Raw genomic sequence first — 21,130 nt, forward strand, 5'->3', positions numbered from 1 at the left:
GGCCCGGGCGCTGAGAATGGTTCCATGGCCTCTGCCTCAGGCACTAGAATGGCCCCGGATGAGCAGAGCATCGCCCCCTGGTGGGTGTGCCAGGTGGATCCCGGTTGGGTGCATGCAGGAGTCTGTCTGACTGCCTCCCCGTTTCCAACTTCGGAAAAATACAAAAAATATATATATATATTCATGGGACAAATATGCTTCAAGATAAAAATTAATTCAAAACACATATTATATGCATTACTACTGAAATAAATACAATGTGATTTATTTATAAATGAGAACAAATTAAAATGGACACATTTAGTAACTAAAAAAGATGACACTAACAGTACTAAATACATGGCCTTTTAATTTTCTCCAAATTTGGAGTTTGTTAATTATATAAAGAGAAGGCAGTTGTGTAACCTAAAAATATTTACTTATTAAAACTATATTAATACTTTCATTAACTATACAAAAAAGTAATGAGACAAACATGTGTATTTATAGAATTACATGTCAGTCATGTCAGATCCCTGAGAGGGAATTCCCAACACGACCTCATTGGTCTGTGAGTACACAGAGTAATCCTTGTTTAGACATAAACATTCATCTACTTGTCCAGCATGGTAAGCCCTCCATTGCTTGATGGTTTCCTTCTGCTATGAATGTACATGTCCAATTGTCTGCTTCTTAGAGCAGACATTTACCTAAAAGAAAACATTATAATAATTAGTTGCTAATTATTAATTTGGATCAGTATGAAAAATCCAACAACTACTACATTATAAACCTTGTTTCAAAAGACATTTTGGCTTGACCAGGCAGAGGCAAAGTGGATAAAGTGTTGGCCTGGGATACTGAGGACCCAGGTTTGAGTGTGGGATCATAGACATGACCCCATTGTTGCTGGTTTGAGCCCAAAGGTCACTGGCTTGAAGTCCAAGGTCGCTGATTTGAGCAAGGAGTCACTTGCTTTACTTGAGAGCCCCCCAGTCAAGGCATATGACAAGGCAATCTATGTACAGCTAAGGTGCCACAACTATTAGTTGATGCTTCTCATCTCTCTCCCTTCCTGTCTGTCTCTCGCAGAAAAAAAAAAAAAAAAGACATTTTGATAATAAAGCCAATGGATTTTTTTAAGAATTAGGATAGAAATATTTTTCCAACTAATGTCTGAATAATTACAAACTGTTGGGCAACTTCTGTTTTCCTAAAGACCTTTCTAAGGAAGCCTTTACAAAATAAAATCCCTGCAGAATAATTTCAAATTTTATGTTACCTTCCTCATCCACCAGCCATTGGAGGAGGATTGGGACCACACAGATGATTAATTCGACCCATTCTTCTTGGAGGGTTTCCTGGAGGCCTAATAAAAGAAAATGTTAATTTCTACTGTTTGGTAGACACCTTCAATTGGTTCCTTTTAAACACTCAAATAGACTGTTTTACTTATTTAAAATGCCAGTTAAGTAAAAAATTCAAACCTTTATAAGGAACAACACTCATAAAGCACATGCAGAAAGGTAGGCAAGTACTGTGATGACCTGAACAGCAACCACTTCCTGTACATGGCCAACTAGACCCCAGTTCCAGCTGAGTTCTGCACATGGAAACACAAGCCTAGCCCACTGCTGCTTGATCCTCTGAGTTCTTCATTAGCAGCTGGAAATCTAGATTCTAAAGTGAAATCTCTAGATTTTAATGTTAGCTCTCAGTTTGCATCCTCTAATTTGGTATCTCCCATAAGATATATGTATAATGTACATTTTAGCTTTGCCAAGTTGACTCATCAAATCAAAGGCAACTTGACTTAATTTATAGTAATGCACTAATTTTGTGAAACAGAATTTAAACCTTTCATTTCCAAGAGTGTCTATCTAACTTTATTAAAATATTCAGAGGGGTAAAAATATCTATTATCAATTTAAAAAGCTATACCCTCTTCCATCATCATATCTGGAATCAGATGAGTTTCCGTAGCCTCTTCTCTTTTTCACATCTTGCTGAAGCAGAGTTTTGAAACTGAAACAAGGGGCAAAAAACAGCAGAATTACTTTCAACATTATAAAGCATATTTTATGGTTTCAACTATCATCTCCATGAAAGGACAACTGAATTGATTTAGATCCAAACTTACATTTTTTTAAGCTGTCTGGACAACACCATCTAACACAAACACATGTCTAAACAGAGTGTGCTCTGTTCTGTACCAAAGCTACCCTTCCTTATCTTTCTTACTTGCCAACTCTCCTACACAATCATCCCAACTTTCTTCCTCTACTCTGCCTCAGCTGGCAGGTCCCAGGGTCTGTTTTTACAGTATTGAACATTCACTGCTCTTGCATTTCCTTTACCGACAGCTTACCTAACATTTCCTTGGAGAGGGAGGGGCTGAGGGTGGGTGCCAGACACACAGACCTTCTGGGAATCCATTTAAATGAAATTTTATTTGTGAAGGAGGAAGAATTTAAAACAGTATTTTTAATAAACAATGAGTAGTTAAAATTTGTTAAACTGTAAAGAAGTTCTGCAATGGGTAACTTAACTTTAAGCCTCTCTTGTCCCTTGTTGCATTTTTCTGTGGAGCTGTCTTTTCCATTTTATCCTTTCTAATTTATGTTACATGCAGCCATCAGATTAATCTTTCTAAAGCAAAGCAATAATCAAATTAAGTACGAAGATCACAGACTCATACTCAAACTTTGCCACCCTTCCTGTGTTTCTTTCCCAGGTGGAAGAACTTCTGCTGATGTCCACCTCCCATGACTGCCCCTTACAATATAACAGTATTTACTGATATTAAACAAGTCAGTGAAAGAACTATCTCTCACATCTCTGCATCTCTTTTGTTCTCCACCCATAAGACACTTTTTTTTTTTTTACAGAGTCAGAGAGAGGGATAGATAGGAACAGACAGGAACGAAGAAAGATGAGAAGCATCATCCATTTTTCGTTGTGGCACTTTAGTTCATTGATTGCTTTCTCCTATGTGCCTTGACTGTGGGCCTTCAGCAGACAGAGTAACCCCTTGCTCAAGCCAGCGACCTTGGGTCCAAGCTGGTGAGCTTTGCTCAAACCAGATAAGCGCGCACTCAAGCTGGTGACGTTGGGGTCTCAAAACTGGGTCCTCCGCATCCCAGTCCAACGCTCTATCCACTGCCCCACCCCCTGGTCAGGCTCAAATATATATTCAAACGTGGGATAAGACTTGTTAGTAGTTAATGAACAATTTACATAAAACATACAGCAGGTAAAGCTCTGGCTGGCTGCCTCAGCGGTAGAGCGTCGGTCCAGTGTGTGGAAGTCCCAGGTTCAATTCCCGGTCAGGGAACACAGAAGCGCCCATCTGCTTCTCCACCCTTCCCCCTCTCCTTCCTCTCTGTCTCTCTCTTCTCCTCCCACAGCTGAAGCTCCACTGGAGCAAAGTTGGCCCGGGCACTGAGGATGGCTCCCACCACAAGGGAGCAGCACCCCAGATGGGCAGAGCATTGACCCCTGGTGGGCATGCCGGGTAGATCCTCGTCAGGGGCTTGCGGGAGTCTATCTGACTGCCTCCCTGCTTCTAACTTCGGAAAAATACCAAAAATAATAATAATAATAATAATAATAATAAAATAAATAAAACACACAGCAGGTGAAAAACCAAAAAAAATGCATTAAACTAAAAACTGACTGAAATTATGAAGTTTAAATTTTTGTCTTCTCTATTAATTCTAACTCTTCATTTAAAAAATTACTTTTTAAAATCAAGATCTAATTCCCCTTGTTTACTTATTGTATAATATTCAATAAAACTTACGCACACACACTAAAGCTAGGAATAGCAAACAGAAAGTGAGGCACTGTCATCTAGCATTATAATGGGCAGGCCTGGCTCCATAGTTGAAAGTTGATATGATTACCACCAAGACTAAGATATGGTCAAGCTAACCAACTCACCTATCATATTCATAATCATAAGATGTCAGGTGGTAGCTTTATCACTACACAAGTCTTCATTTCCCTTAGTAAAAGCTATTAATTAAAAGAACTAAAATGAAAGACTGCTTTAGGAAAGCTGAGCTTGTTTAAGATATGCAACATAATGTACCTAATGTACTTCTGGTAACTTAAGTATCAGAGCTATTAAGAGCACTACTATACTTACAACAAAACCACGAATTCAGCTATCCCCCAGAAGAAATCTGTTATCAAAGATAATCTCCATGGGGACTGATTCCGGCTGTCCAACACTTGTCCTAAACAAGAATAAAGAAACTTTAGTTAGTGTTACAATTCCCTGACACAAGATGCATTACATTTAAATCAGTTATGTAACAATCATAGATTCAGTTTTCAACTTGTCCATGTTCCAAATAGTCAACCAAAAAAGAGGTCTATTATGTGCACACCAGTAGTTTTCAATCTTTTTATATTTGGGACTGGTGAAATTGGAAATTATTTTGGGGACTACTAAAACAGAAATCACTCTGAGCAAAAGTGAATTTGACTAAGGTCATTGGGTCTATAAACTTCATTAATCAGGGTGGATAACTCTTTCGCAGACTGGAATGAACTTTCTGGCAGACCAGTATGGCAACGGAAAACCAATGCACACCATTCTAAGGAAGGGTTCAGGGAAGTAAAGCTCTGTGATCTAAAGATGATTTCCTACAGTTTATAATGTTTGTGGGTGATACCTCATTCAAGCATTATTCCTCTTTTTTTACTGTGGTAGAATATACATAAAAAGATCGACCATTTTAAAGTATACAGTTCCATGGCATTAAATATACTCACATTTATTGTACAACTACCGCCATCATACATCTCGAAAACCTTTTCATTGTCCCCGACTGAAACTCTATATCCATTAAACACTAATTTCTCATTTCTTTCTTCCCCCAGTCCCCTGCAAACCACTATTCTACTTTCTGTCTCTATGAATTTGACTGCTCTAGGAAACTAATTTGAGGACTCACACTATATTTACTTTGGTAACCAGCTATTTCACTGAGCATGTCTTCAGGGTTCATCAACATTGTAGCATGTATCAAAATTTCCTTTTTTCAAAGCTGATTAATACTCCATTGTCAGGGGCCCTCGGGTTATGTCACAGTTCTGTTCCTACGGCAGTGACATACCTGAATTTTGGTGTAAGTCGAAACACATCCTAGCCTAAGTCACTTACCTATCCTAACACAGTTATAAAATCATAACCTAGAATGTAAAAACACAGCTAAGCCACAGAAAAAGGAAAAGGACATAAATATACTTTACTGTACATTCTTACGCTGCACACAACCAAACTACTTTGCCCACATAGTCCATAAGTACAATGCTAACAATATAAGCCGAAACACTCACATCTCAATTTTTTAAAGCTTTTATGGGAGTGAGTGTCGTAAACTCGAAGGACCACCTGTATATGCATACTACATTTTGTTGATCCATTCATTTGTTCATTTATGATGGATACTTGAGTTGCTATTGTGAAAATGCTGCTATGAACATGTCTGTTTATTTAAGTATTTTGAGGAAATAAATGGGTGGATATAAAAGGATGCTTACACCACTTCCACTTTCCTAAATGTGTTCAAAGTATTTCTTTTCACTTGCAAAGACTCTTGATGTACAAAAGGACTGTTTATATACTCTTACAAATCTTTAGTATCAGTTATTATAATAAAATTTTTAGAAATCAAAGAATCTGTATGCTCGAAGTACTAAAGAGAATTTGGCTTATTCATTAAAATGACTACTATTTTTCTGTAAAAGGCTGTTCATTCTAATTATACACTTCAGTTTTATCTTAAGCAAAAAAAAACAAAACAAAACCTATTTTTCAAACCACTTTAAATAATGAAAGCCAAAATCTGAAAAGTTAGTGAGCAGTGGTCCCCAACCTTTTTTGGGCCGCGGACCAGTTTAATGTCAGAAAATATTTTCATGGACCGGCCTTTAGGGTGGGATGGATAAATGTATCACGTGACCGAGACAAGCATCAAGAGTGAGTCTTAGACGGATGTAACAGAGGGAATCTGGTCATTTTTAAAAAATAAAACATCATTCAGACTTAAATATAAATAAAACGGAAATAATGTAAGTTATTTATTCTTTCTCTGCAGACAGGTACCAAATGGCCCACAGACTGGTACTGGTCTGCGGCCCGGGGGTTGGGGACCACTGCTCTAGAGTTTCAGCCTTGCAAATCAAGAGGTCAGAATATTTTGGAAGAAGAACTGTCTGTTAACTTCCTCTCCTCTCAATTTTCCCAAGGACTTCCCCATGCTTTTTACTTTTCCTCTTTACTTGATCAGTTTACTTTCAGGTATATCTAACACAAAGACTTAATGAGAAATAAGGGATACACTTAAAGGCAGAGAATGGGTGATAGGTTCTGCCTCTTACTAGCTCTACTTTGTTGGCTGATGTGACATTTTCCCGGAGAAAATGTATTCCAGGGCTAATCATATAGAATTGTTCGGAAATAGTCACTTGACCGTAAGAGAAATCTTTTGTCAACCTGAAGTGCTGACACAGTTCTTCTAAGAAAATAGATCTAATTGGAACCCATCAATTCTTCCTGTGTAATTCTGAAGAACCTACTGCATGTACTTGCATTATTCTGTCTTACTTTTTGCACTCTCCCTCCTACTTTCTGAAGGCAGAAACTTCACCTCTCAACATTCTTAGGGGAAAATAAGTTGCTTGAATGCAATCGGCATTTTTCAACTATAAAAGTGAAATAAAAGGCCTCTATGTTATTTATGTGGATCAAATACAATTATGTGTGCACAGTAAGACACTATAAATACAAAAAAAATTATTCAATAATGCATACTGTAGAAGCTGACAGCCTTAACCACCAAGGTTAAAACAAAGCTTGCAAGTGCCAAAACAAAGATAAAACTTTGATTTCTGTGTGTCCATCAACCTACCTGTTCTAAAAGAGTTTTAAGTGGAGACAAAGTGAGACTTTCAAGAGCAAAGAAATGCAAAGCGCACTCAGGCAAAAACTTAATTAGCTCTAAAGATAAACAGATGATTCAAATAGAACCAGCACCTAGTTCCGGTCATCCATGAAATACGTGTTAATATTGCACCAAGGTGTTTACGCCACCTGAATGAAACAGGTGGTTGGACAGTGCTGGCAGTATTCTGACCCGGTTATATTGTCTTTCCCTTTCAGTCATTTTCTTTGTGGAATCACTGAATTGTCTTTTTCAGATTCTCTATTCCAGGAATAATTAACTTGCTTTAGAGGAAGTGGTCCTTCTTGTGCCCATTAAAATAAGGGCAAAAAACTCTGCGTGTTACTCACTATCCTCTCCTGGGGGGAAAAAGCCCACCGAAACTTTCATCTAATTCTCAGATAAAAGTTCCAGAAAGCCACTACACTTAAATGCAAGAACGGTGACGTCAGCCAACCTCGATCTGAATCTGGTATGAGCCATTAAACTACCTTTGTCATTCTGGACAATCTCTTTAATATACCTGCGCCTCAGTCACCATTCGTGAAGTAGGGAAATAAAATATTACCTTAAATGGGCTGTTATAAAGACCGGATGAGTTGATAAGCGAATAACGCTAAAACAGTGCCTGAGCCATAAAGCGCTACGCAGACGGTGTCAGTGTAGTTGTCGTTACTACTTAAGGACACAGAGGCCCGAGAGAAAAGTGCACTTCCGCTAGGCCCACAATCAAAGTTCCACGAGGACGCCAGACACCGGCCCAGTCGACTATAGACCTCGGCCTCTGCCCACCCGCTTATGGGCGATCGAGCGACGCACCGCGGTCCCAGGCGACTTTGCCTTCGGCTCCGCCTTCTTGCGCGGCGCAAAGTCCAGGAAAGCCGTGACGGGCGGCAGGGCCGGTGAGCGACAATGAAAGAGACCCAAGACCTGGTTCCCGAGCCCGTGGTTGCCCGGTAGCCTCTTCCCCACTCACCATTCGAGATGTAAACCATTTTGCTCCTTGCTCCGGCCTCCGAAAGACTAAGCAGCTTGAACCCTTTCGACTTCCGTATCTCCCTCCACGCCCCGCCCTTACGTCACAGACAACGCGATGACGAAAGAGGGAGGTGGACAGAGCCCATTGGCTGGGGAGACACGCCCCTGCTTGCGCTTTTGCTTCGTCACGGGGCGACTACCACTAAAGGAAGGCTGACGGGTAGGTGACCGGATATGATGTTTGGGGTTTATCCTGTGAGTGGCAGGTACCCTGTCTCCTTTTGGATGTGAGTTGGCGGAGCTTCCTAGTATCGTCTGGTGAAGAGAAGCTGCTTTTTGGTTGTCTGACAGGCATAGGGTTGGGGGAGACAAGGCTGCCTCACGTGCAGTGACTTGGAGATTCGCTGGCATAAAGAAGTTCCTCAGAATTTTAGAAGAAAGATACTGTTTGAGGATGTGGTGCTGACCGGGCTGTAAGGAGCTTTATTGTTAAGGCTTTAGGAATAAACTGACAGGTACCCATTAGATGTATTGATTCCATTTATGGATGTTAAACCTGTCAAGCTCATGGGAGGCTGGCATGGCGGCCTTATAGACTGAGACCAGGGGTCCCTAAACTTTTTACACAGGGTGCCAGTTCACTGTCCCTCAGACCATTGGAGGGCCGGACTATAAAAAAAAACTGAACAAATCCCTATGCACACTGCACATATCTTAAACTAAAAAAAAAAACGGGAACAAATACAATATTTAAAATAAAGAACAAGTAAATTTATTTATTTATTTATTTTTTACAAAGAGAGAGTCAGAGAGAGGGCTAGACAGGGACAGACAGGAACAGAGAGAGATGAGAAGCATCAATCATTAGTTTTTCATTGTGCGTTGCAACACCTTAGTTGTTCATTGATTGCTTTCCCATATGTGCCTTGACTGGGGGGCTCCAGTAGACCGAGTGACCCCTTGCTGGAGCCAGCAACCTTGGGTTCAAGCTGGTGAGCTTTTATTCAAACCAGATGAGCCCGCACTCAAGCTGGCAACCTCGGGGTCTCGAACCTGGTCCGTCTGCGTCCCAGTCCGAGGCTCTATCCACTGCACCACCGCCTGGTCAGGCAAGAACAAGTAAATTTAAATCAACGAACTAACCAGTATTTCAATGGGAACTGTGCTCCTCTCACTGACCACCAATGAAAGAGGTGCCCCTTCCGTAAGTGTGGCGGGTGGGGATAAATGGCCACAGGGGGCCACATGCCACCCGCAGGCCATAGTTTGGGGACCCCTGACTTAGACCAAAAATAACCACATAGGATGATCTGAAATGAAAACTTTCTAACTAAAAGCCAGTGACAGAGGGCATTGAGCCTGTTGTCCATCTATAATATCATACCATTCAAATGTCAGAGTCATCCTGTTCTTTTCCAGACCCTCCGCCCCCATCCCAGCAGGACACAACCTCTACTACAGTAGGAGACCACAGAACCCTCATTGTTAACTTGTCCCTTGTGTGTTAACTACTCTGTACTTATCATTGTAAAAGAAGTGTCTCTCCGTTTTACTTTTTATCCAATCCCAGAGATTTCCCTGGCTTTGCTTTCCTCCCACTGCCTTAACCTACCACCAATGGATTTCACGTACCCGCCCCATACTTCATTTCCTTTCATTCTAATGTATAAAACAAGCAGTAAAACTGCCATTCCCCGGATCATGTTCTCGTCTGTTGGGATTTTGCATGCTGGCAGGTATCATCAGTTTGGCTCAAACTCATAAAAATTCTATACAAGTTTGGATGGTTCATAAGGTGACATGTTTTAGACCAGTGTTTCTACTCTTGGTTCAGTGATCAGTGTTTTTTATCTGCTGCTGTGAGGCAACTGAAAAATGCTGTAGACTTTTTCTGCTTGTTTTCTTATTGATAGCTACTGCAGGCATGCCAGCATTGAAAGGCAAGGGAAAGAAGAAGCTATCTCTTGGTCATTCATTAACAATGGACCACTTACTGTGTATTTACTCTGCACCATCCACTAGTTACTTTCTGTTCCCTGAACATGGCAAGCTCCTTGCTGTCTCAAGACCTTTGTTCTTGGCTGTTCTTTCTGTATGAAGTTGTCCTAATGGCTGCTTCCTTTTGTTTTTCCTTTCAGTTCTCATCATGTCTCATCTCGGGTTACTCAGTCGTCTTAACAAAAATGAAAATTATATTTTGGAAATAATTATGTTTTGCATTTAACAATGGTGGGAAGAGGAAGGGAAGCCTCTTTTCTGCTTACAATCTTTGGTTTCTCCCCACTACCTGATAAATAACACCCACCCTTCCTGGTCTGGAGACAGTTGAGGGTTTTCCAGGATACATTTTCTTAGATTTATCTCCCTGACTTCTAATTTCCTAATAGACCCCTTGTTTTCTTTTCTTGTTACTTCTTCTGATTTGTTTCTTCTTTTATTTATTTATTTATTTATTTCTATTTTTCTGAAGTTGGAAACGGGGAGGCAGTCAGACAGACTCCTGCATGTGCCCCACCAGGATCCACCCGGCATGCCCACCAGGGGGCTGATGCTCTGCCCATCTGGGGCATGGCTCTGCTGCAACCAGAGCCATTCTAGCGTCTGAGGCGGAGGCCACAGAGCCATCTTCAGCGCCCGGGCCAACTTTGCTCCAATGGAGCCTCGGCTGCCGGAGGGGAAGAGAGAGACAGAAAGGAAGGAGAGGGGAAGGGATGGAGAAGCAGATGGGTGCTTCTCCTGTGTGCCCTGGCTGGGAATCAAACCCGGAACTCCTGCACGCCAGGCCGACGCTCTACCACTGAGCCAACCGGCCAGAGCCTCATTTGTTTCTTCTTGATAGGCATTTTCTCCATCTCCTAAAATCTAATCCTTCAAAATGAGGCATGTTTCTATCAAATGATATAATGAATGTGAAATGACTTTGCAAACTGAAAAAAAATAATTTAATTAATAGCAAAATGGGGTTGGGTACAAAGATGACATTCCTCCTTTTTTCCTAATCTTTAATGTAGAGAACTGCATGCCCTAGCCAGGTAGCACAGTTGGTTAGAGCGTCATTCTGATATGCCATGGATGTGGTTTTGATCCCGGCCAGGGCATGTACAAGAATCAACAAATGACCTCACTAGTGGTGGCTCAGTGGATAAAGCATCAACCTGGAACACTGAGGTTGCTGGTTTGAAATGCTGGGCTTGCCTGGTCAAAGCACATATGGGAGTTGATGCTCCCTGTTTCTCTGTTTTCTCTCTCTCTCTCTCTCTCTCTCTCCCCTCTAAAAAATGAATAAAGTCCTAAAAAAATATATATTCTACAAAGAATCAACCAATGAATGCATGAATAAGTGGAACAACAAATCACTGTTTCTTTTTTACTTGCTCTCCCCCCTAAATAAAGACAAATTAAAAAGAAAACTTCCTGCTAGCTACTAGTCACATGTGACTCTTAAGCAGTTGAAATGTAGCTAGTCTGAATTGAGATATGCTGTATGCACAAAATACATACTAGATTAAAATGATTTAGAATGGAAACAAGGTAAAATGTCTAAGTTTTTTTACATTGATTAAATAAGGAGATAATATTTTGGGCATTGGATTAAAATATTTTATTAAAAGTGATTTTGGCCTGATCAGGATAGAGCATTGGACTGGGACGCGGAAGACTCAGGTTCAAAACCCTGAGGTAGCCAGCTTGAAGTCAAAGATGGTTTGCCTTGAGCCTGAGATCGCTGGCTTGAGCAAAGGGTCACTTGCTCTACTAGAGCCCCCCCATCCCCCTACCCCCGTCAAAGCACATATGAGAAAGCAATCAATGGACAAGCAATCAATGAACAACTAAGATACCAACGTAGAATTGGTATCTCGAAGAGAGCTCCCTTTCTGTCCCTATCTGTCTCTCTCTGTCTCTGTAAAAAAAAAAAGTGATTTTGCTCGTTACTTTTTTAATGTGACTACTAGAAAATATTAAATTACATACTTGGCTCACATTTATGATTCACATTACATTTTTTTTTTTTTTGACACTGCTGGTCTAGAATGAAGACATTGGCCCAGCACATTAAAGTCACTCGGTAAATATTTGTAGAATGAATGGATGAATGAATGAAGGAATCTTCTCAACAATGGATTAATAGGGTTTACTGTGTGAACAGCACTGTTCTAAGCACTTTCCATTTATTAATTTATTCCTTACAACAGCAATAATAATAGTTGTAAGGTCGGTGGATAATGGGGGATGGTCACGTGGGAAACTCAGACCCTCGAACTTTGGCTAGGACCGCCCACAACCAAGCACGCCAAAAGAGGCTTCACAGGAACCGTTTGGAAAAAAGCGACCGTCTACCAGCCAGTGGGATTTCACCACATCATGTTAGCTCGACTTCCCTAGAGGGGCCCCTTTAGATATCTCCCACGGGGTTTAATCCGTGCAACTTCCCTGGCCTCCATCTTACCTCGGGGCCAGGGAACCTTGCCAGGTGGGATGCGCAGTACTCAATAAAGCCTTTTGTTATTCCACACTTTGCTCCAAGCCCTCTTCCTTCCTTCTCGGAAAATACCTTACAGTAGTGAACATTTATATACCACTTACCCTGTACCAGGAAATGTTCTGAGTGCTTTTCATGTATTAATTCATTTAAACCTCAACTTTATTAACTGGGTTCTATTATTCTCATTTTAGTTGAGTGATAAAGAGTTCAAGTGACTTGCTCGAGATCATATAGCTAATAAGAAGCAGAACTGAGATTAAGAACTAAGAGTTTGGCTCTACAATTTATGCTGTTAACTCTTGTGCTATACTGCCTCCCTACACATAAGCAGAAGTATTGAAATAGGGGATATAATCCAATGTAGTACAGTATAGAATAGGAGGTGGTTTCTGGAAACTGCTTGAGTATATCTCAGTTTTCTTAAAGTTTCAAAATAACTTCCCACATTTTTTCTTTCCTAGATACCCTAAGCATCTGATTAAAAAGAAGTAACGGACCTAAAAATGGAGTTTCTTTTGCTGAGCCCCACCAAAACTTAATGCCTATCCTAATTGCAGTTTCAGCTTCTCCCAGTCTGAAATTTCCTAATCAGTACTAGTGAGATAACCTGCCTGAAAAGACCCTTTGCCTTCCCCTAAGCACCCTTCTAGTTGCTAGATGGGATGCTGCCCAATTCATGAATTCCTTAATAAACTCAACTAAATCTTCAAATTTACTCCATTGAGTTTTGTTCTTTCACAATCTCTAAATCAGTTATCTTCCCATATCTGCACCAATGCCTTGGCGGGAGGGAGGGATGATTCTGAATGACAGTTACTTCTGTAGGTGGAGCTAGAGTCAGTCCCACAAGTAAGCCACATGGCTTGGGAGGTGGACATAAAGGGGTAGTGTTTACCACAAGATAGTGATTACATCAAAGCAATAAAATGCCCTCAATATTGCCCTTAGGGAATATAAAAGCAGATGATATTTATATTCTTTATTAACCTTTTATGTGCTTGTTCTTATAGTTACTGCCTTTCTGTTTGTTATTTCATTTGGGCTTAGAAATCTTAGCTCTTTAATTGCCTCACTTTTCTACCTTATACTCTTTCTTGTTGCTTTTCACAGTGACTTCTATTTTTTTAAATTTCTTTTAAATTATGCAGTCTCAAACTGGACATGCTTTGCAAACCAGGCGCTTTTTTTCAGCCAATAAACACCTCATCCTCTCAGCTGAACTGAGTGTTGTATTTTCTACAAGTCATTTTCTTTTTTTTTTTTTTTTTAAATAAGTTTCTTTTTTTTTTAATATTTTATTTATTGATTTTTTTAGAGAGAGAGAGAGACAGAGAGAGAGAGAAGGGGGAGGAGCAGGAAGCATCAACTCCCATATGTGCCTTGACCAGGCAAGCCCAAGATTTCGAACCGGCGACCTCAGTGTTCCAGGTCGAAGCTTTATCCCACTGCGCCACCACAGGTCAGGCCTACAAGTCATTTTCTTAAACTACTTGAACTCATTTTCTGTATCAAAATAAAAAAAAAAGGTTCATAAAAATTCCCAGAGCTATTTTCCTGGGAAAATTCGATTGACTAAAAAGTTTGGACTTTTATCTACTCTAAAGTATATTATAAAGTAAGTTAATTATCAATTTTATTAGTGAGCCTGTGTGGTTAAATTTAAACAGTCTACCTTTAAATGATTAAAGAATATCTAGGCCCTGGCCGGTTGGCTCAGTGGTAGAGCATTGGCCTGGTGTGCAGGAGTCCCGGGTTCAATTCCCGGCCAGGGCACACAGGAGAAGCGCTCATCTGCTTCTCCACCCCTTCCCCTCTCCTTCCTCTCTGTTTCTCTCTTCCCCTCTGGCAGCTGAGGCTCCATTGGAGCAAAGTTGGCCCGGGCACTGAGGATGGCTCTATGGTCTCTGCCTCAGGAGCTAGAATAGCTCTGGTTGCAACAGAACAATGCCCCAGATGGGCAGAGCATCGCCCCCTGGTGGGCATGCCGGGTGGATCCCGGTCGGGGCGCATGCGGGAGTCTGTCTGATTGCCTCCCTGTTTCCAACTTCAGGAAAAAAAAAAAAAAAAAAAAAAAAAAAAAAAAAAAAAAAAAAAAATATATATATATATATATATATATATATATATATATATATATAAATAAATTCAGCCTTGTGTTTCCATTAGAGGAAAATAAACACTATAGCAGTTATATAATTTCTAATCTTTTAAACTCATCCCACTTTTAGCAATCTTGGTAACTGTAATGGAAACTGTTATAGTGATTTGTAAAGTATTAGTTGCCTTCTATCCTAGAGGCATTGACTGATCATTAAAAGCAGATTTTTAATACTGTTATAATTATATTCTGTAATACAAAAATGTTTCTTTCTAAGCTTTATCTCTAGAATCCCTAAAAGGAAGTAAAGAAATATAACATGTGTACAGTCTATTACTGTGTTTATAGTTCTCAAGATAACATTGATTTTTATATTTTGAAAAATTAGATTATAGATATGTGAATGTTGATTTTAAGGAACATGATTTATTATTCACTAAATGGTTTGGAGCAGAGCATTTGATAGTCATTAGATATTTTTATTTATTTTAAGGTGATACCTGTATAAAATATAAAAATTAAACGATACAAATGGATATTCCATGAAGAGCAACTCTCCCATCTTCCCTCGTCACTCAGGATTCTAAATTCTAGTCCCCTAGTTTAAAGAGGCTGATAAAAGGACTGCTTGGCAAATTCCTTTTGGGTGATAGGATCCTCAGTGACAGACTCACCTCTCTGAAATCTTTTCGATCTTAGCCAAACAATTTCTCACTAACTCTGTAATGCTTTTAAAACATTTGTCCTCAGAAGAGATTTAGTACAAATTATTTAAGCCTCAGTAACAGAAATTAAAGTTGATGTATTTATTTAACCCAATCAATATGACAAGTTAGATTAGGTCTTAAATTAAGCACTGTTTTGCCTGTGACTTTAAAAGTTCTGTTATTTATATATAAATAAAATTTCTAGAACAACTGCTGTTTCTTACTATAGTCAAGACACAGTATTACTCAAAGGATAATTATAAGTAATAAATTAAAATGTGTGGTTAATTAAAATATATTTATTTTGCCAATAAACATTCTGCTTTTAATGTTTCTATAGCCCCCAAACAGATGAATAAAACTTTGGTTTGACATTCTCGGTCTTTTAATAGTAGGTTCAATGAAAATAGGTTTCTTTTATAGTCTCCTAGGGAAAAGAACCTTATGGCCCAGCAATGACTATTTTTTAGAAATATTTTTAGCTTGGCTTAAAAGGGTACTGTTAGGGAGGCTCCTGTGACCTCACCTAGGTGATTAGACAATCTGTTGCTAATGCCTCAGCATCACTTTTTTTTTTTTTTTTTACTAATTATATAATATAAGCAGCTTGGTTAATATCAGCTAAGGTCAAATATGTTTCTCAATTTTTAAAAAAAATCCTCTTTCATAATTATCAGTAATTCATCTTTTTTTTCTGCTATGAAATGTGAACTTATTTTTGATGGGAAGTATGAAACAGACTGTAAATGGAATCTGGCAACTGAAAAATTGTTCTTTATATTATTTTATCCTTTTATTTTGACTGTATTTAGCTACTCCTAGTGGCAACCAATCTTTCACATTCAGACTGAGACATTTCACAGTCTGAAGTGTGTTAGAAACCATATGTGCAGAAAAGGAGAAAAGCAAATGGAAATGGATTCTGTCACCTTGGGTTGCTGACCTGTTCGGTGTTTTTAGTTCCTGTGCCATAGTCAGCTGACTGGCAAGGGAGGGGAGCATATGTTGAGGCTGCCGGCAGGGCTGGCACACAAGACAGCTGTTGCTCAAGCTTACTGCTACAGCAGTGGTGACAGCGCTAACAGTTCACACTGGGATTAATAGGCTATCTGGGTAACAGGAAGCTACGTTTGGGACTGTTCCTGCATGAGGAAGACATACAGAATACAATTCTAGCCATTTCAACTGGTTCACTATTTTTAGAAATATAAAATCCCAAAGAACCCCTGCTAAATTACATTTTCCATCATAACCCTTGAAAATGTTCATGTCCCTAACACAGCATTTCCATTTTTAGAATTTATTATAAAGAAACAATGGGAGATGTTTAAACAGATTTATGTGCAAGGATATTTACCCCAGTGTTACTTAGAATATAAAAAAAAAAGTGAACGCCATGTAGCTGTGCAACAAAGGGAGATAGGCTAAATTTTGGAATATAATAGCATACTGTACATCAAAATAATGGGAAGTCATTCATGGTATATTAAGTAGAGCAGATTACAAAACAGTATATTCAGTATGATAATGCAACAACAAAAAAGGAAATTGTATATATGTGTATGGGAATATACTAGAAATTGGGTTATGAGAGCTGTAATTTTTTTCATTGTGCTTTTTAGAGTTCTCAAATTTTGTATAATAAACGTAATCTTTTGTGATTAAAAATAATTTTTAAGTTACATTTGTTAGAGACTTAGGGTTCATCTCCAGTTTCATTTTAATGGCCTGGTGAATTCTTTAAAATATTTTTTTTTTCTAGCAGAAGTAATAAAAAATTAATAACCAATGGATTTACTCAGGTGCTTGTTAATTTTTGGAGTACATTTTAAAGGCCATTTTATTTAATAAAGTTGGGTTTTGCTCTTCCCAAGTATACACCTAGGCACCCCATCCAAGTGAGTTAGTGTTGTTTTTGGTTTTCCCTAAGTATGAATAGAGTATAGTAATAACCAAGTAAACATACTTTCAAATTCTTTGCTAGTTAGCTCAAAGTAATCGTGACAATTGGTCAATTGAAGGCTTATATGTTCAAATAATGGGAATGATCTGTTGGCTAGGTTATTAAATAACACTCATTTTAAATATATGCTTTTTCAAAGAGCCTTATACTTCTAAATAAAAGAAAATTTTTTTTAAGAGTATAAATAGGGCCCTGGCTGGTTTGCCCAGTGGATAGAGTGTCAGCCAGCATATGGACATTCTGGCTTCGATTTCCTGTTAGGGCGCACAGGAGAAGCGACCATCTGCTTCTCTTCTCCTCCCTCTCCCCCTTCTCTTCTTCCCTTCCCTCAGCCAGTGGCTGGATTGGTTTGAGCATTGGCCCAGGGCACTGAGGATGCTATTTGGTCCCAGCAGCCTCAGGCTCTAAAAATAGCTCAACTGGTGCTAAAAATAGCTCAATTTATTCCAGCAACCCAGCAGACAGGGGTTTCCAGGTGGACCCCAGTTGGGGCACTTGCAGGAGTCTGTCTCACTATCTCCCCTCCTCTCACTTAAAAAAAATAAAAATTAAATTTAAAAAATTTAAATAGGGTGATGGATCTTTGTAGATCTTTAGTCCTTTGGGTAGTGACTGATTGTCTATAGAAAGTAGAATCATCTTACCAGTATTTTGAACATGCTATAAAAAATGGCCTGTGGATGAAGAAAATCTATAAAATTTGATATGGCCAAAACCTTGAAACAAATCCTTAAACGAACAAAAGCAGACCCAAAAGATTGCTGTATGAGTAGCTGATCTAATCTTTCTTTAATAGAATTTAGAGGGTATAAAAAATGCACTGATGCAACTGAGTCTTATTTTCAGGGGATGAAGGCAGAGTTCAACTCAATGATTTTTGCCTCCCAGCTGGAAGATGCTCTCTGTAAATACCATGCAGGGAATCAGTGCTGAAAATAAGTAATTTCTTTAAGAACAGATACAGCTAAATGCAAAGTTGATCTGCCTTCAAAAACAGTCGAAAAGGGCCCTGGCCAGTTGGCTCAGCGGTAGAGCGTCGCCCTGGCGCAAGGGGGACCCGGGTTCGATTCCCGGCCAGGGCACATAGGAGAAGCACCCATTTGCTTCTCCACCCCCCCCCCCCTTCCTCTCTGTCTCTCTCTTCCCCTCCCGCAGCCAAGGCTCCACTGGAGCAAAGATGGCCCGGGCTCTGGGGATGGCTCCTTGGCCTCTGCCCCAGGCGCTAGAGTGGCTCTGGTCGTGGCAGAGCGACGCCCCGGAGGGGCAGAGCATCGCCCCCTGGTGGGCAGAGCATCGCCCCTGGTGGGCCTGCCGGGTGGATCCTGGTCGGGGGCATGCGGGAGTCTGACTGTCTCTCCCCGTTTCCAGCTTCAGAAAAATTAAAAAAAAAAAAAAAAAACCAGTCGAAAAGAATTGCAGAGACCCTGGTTTATAACAGACTCTACAAAAGGCCAAGGAACCTCGAGTCTGTTGTTATAGTGCCCACTAGTTGTGCCCTGGAATATCCTCTGTGGGCAGTTTGTTTTCTTCAGTTCTAAATAAGCAATATTTCAAGCTCTAGGGGAAAAAAATGTTTTTGAAATCTAAGACTAGGGAAGAAAATGGTTTCCTTTGACCCTCCAGGTAATGTGAGGCCTATTTATGAGCTTGCCTGGCTTTTATGATTCAAGCCAGGAAAAAAAAAAAAAAACCCAAAAAAACCTCTGGATGCTTCAAAGTATTCTCTTTTCTTTTTTTTTTGCATTTTTCTGAAGCTGGAAACAGGGAGAGACAGTCAGACTCCCGCATGCGCCCGACTGGGATCCACCCGGCACGCCCACCAGGGGCGAAGCTCTGCCCACCAGGGGGCGATGCTCTGCCCCTCCGGGGCGTCACTCTGCCGCGACCAGAGCCACTCCAGCGCCTGGGGCAGAGGCCAAGGAGCCATCCCCAGTGCCCGGGCCATCTTTGCTCCAATGGAGACTCGGCTGCGGGAGGGGAAGAGAGAGACAGAGAGGAAGGGGGGGGGGGGAGTGGAGAAGCAAATGGGCGCTTCTCCTGTGTGCCCTGGCCCGGGAATCGAACCCGGGTCCCCCGCACGCCAGGCTGACGCTCTACCGCTGAGCCAACCGGCCAGGACCGGTATTCTCTTTTCTATCTTTTTAAATAAGCTGTAGATTTCAGGAGAGAGCTTCAAAAACCGTTGGGTCACTTTTGTTCTGTTAATTCTGTTAAACTGACAAACATTTATTAGGCTCTTCCTGTATAGGAGTCATCATGCTAGGCAGTGGCATAGATAATAATAGCTAACAATTAATACTTTGTACTGGGTACTGTTCTAAGCACTTTTGATACTGTAAACATTATATTGAACAAGCAAGACTTAGGGACTGTGATTACTATTTTATTATTGTCTCCTACCACCCCTTTATGTTTTGTTCAGTCAAGTTAGTTCTTCTGTGCTCTTAAATTAAAACTTGGGCAACCTCACAACTTCTTTGGCTTCTCAGAAGGGACACACTCTGTCTCAATTTAATAATAATAATGTTCAGTTATAATTAATAGTAAAACTTCTGATCTTGATTGAAAATTAAAGCTTTTCCTTTCCCCTTGTGGCCAGGGGTCGGGAACCCTTTTGGCTGAGAGAGCCATGAACACCACATATTTTAAAATGTAATTCCATGAGAGCCATACAACAACCCATGTGTGTTAGGCATTATCCAATAAAAATTTGGTGTCCCGGAGGACAGCTGTGATTGGCTCCAGCCAGCTGCAACCATGAACATGAGCGGTAGGAAATGAACGGATTGTAATACATGAGAATGTTTTATATTTTTAACGTTATTTTTTTTTTATTAAAGATTTGTCTGCGAGTCAGATTCAGCCATCAAAAAAGCCACATCTGGCTTGCGACCCATAGGTTCCCGACCCCTGCTTTAGGCAGTAAGCATATGTGGCTAACTGATTCCCTCCTCTTGCCTCCTACCTCTACCCTGGGGTTTTTACTCTACCTCCTAGAGCTGGGTTATTACAGCTTCTGACCCCTCTGGAGTTGGGAGGGGAAGCTAAGGGTGCCAGAGACATCTTAGCATAATCTTTCATAATCTTGGTCCTTCATAATGGTGTTTTCTGGACTAAGCTTTTGTGGGTTATTTGGAAATTCTCTCAATTACTGGCCTGGCACCTATCACAGATAATATTCTTGGTGCCTGACCTGTGGTGGCATAGTGGATAAAGTGTCGACCTGGAATGCTGAGATCGCCTGTTCGAAACCCTGGGCTTGCCTGGTCAAGGCACATTTGGGAGTTGATGCTTCCTGCTCCTCCCCACCTTTTCTCTTTCTCTCTCCCCTCTCTAAAATGAATAATAATAATAATAATGTTCTTGGTAAGGCCAAAGCATCTCTCTTCCTGGCCTTGGCTTGCTCACAGCTCCTTTTTATCTTCCTGGTAATCCACCATTTAGCTCCAGCCTTTTCTGATGATGTCCTCCACCCTGCCAGGTAGACAGGGCCAGATTAATAAGTGCCAGTTCCCTCTCACATATTTTGCCTGATAAATTCTGGGAATACCAGCCAAGTCCAATATAGCACAATGTCTCCCCTCCTGCTTTTAAGGCAGCTATACAGACTGTCCCTCACCCTTTATGTTTTTCAGACAGGAGTCAGACAGCAGCCCACTGTGTTTCTGTTATGTGGGGAGTTAACCTGGATGTAGAGGTAGCTCCTAGTGTACCACCATGCAAGTTATCCCAGAGGTCACAGAATAGAATCACTCATAGATCAAAATAGGATGCTCAAGTGACATGATTTATTCAGTCAATTTAAAACACAATGTAAAACAAAAGGAAAGAGATGTGTAGGTTTATTATACCTTATGACAGGATACAGCAAGGTGGAAAGACAGGTGACCTGAATCCTTTGTTACTTGTTGGTCAGATGTTTTCTGCCCTAGGGGACCCAGCCACATCACTTTCCCCATTGATGTG

The 21,130-nt window shown here is 40.4% G+C and overlaps 1 protein-coding gene and 1 long non-coding RNA gene across 2 annotated transcripts; one reads left to right on the plus strand and one right to left on the minus strand.

Annotated features, from left to right (window-relative positions):
- Positions 1-1,257: 1,257 nt before the first annotated feature.
- SELENOK (selenoprotein K) lies at positions 1,258-8,012 on the minus strand. The gene is made up of 4 exons (XM_066245378.1): positions 7,912-8,012; positions 4,130-4,220; positions 1,921-2,004; positions 1,258-1,348 (listed from the first exon to the last, which is right to left on the minus strand). The coding sequence occupies exons 1-4, from the start codon at positions 7,928-7,930 to the stop codon at positions 1,258-1,260; spliced, it is 285 nt and encodes a 94-aa protein (XP_066101475.1). The 5' UTR covers positions 7,931-8,012.
- LOC136314459 (uncharacterized) lies at positions 8,000-13,111 on the plus strand. Its single transcript, XR_010727319.1, has 3 exons — positions 8,000-8,133; positions 11,944-11,979; positions 12,858-13,111. It is a non-coding gene; the product is annotated as an uncharacterized lncRNA (long non-coding RNA).
- Positions 13,112-21,130: the final 8,019 nt, after the last annotated feature.

The sequence above is a fragment of the Saccopteryx bilineata genome, chromosome 10 (assembly GCF_036850765.1).
Source record: "Saccopteryx bilineata isolate mSacBil1 chromosome 10, mSacBil1_pri_phased_curated, whole genome shotgun sequence".
In the NCBI taxonomy this organism is placed as follows: domain Eukaryota; kingdom Metazoa; phylum Chordata; class Mammalia; order Chiroptera; family Emballonuridae; genus Saccopteryx; species Saccopteryx bilineata.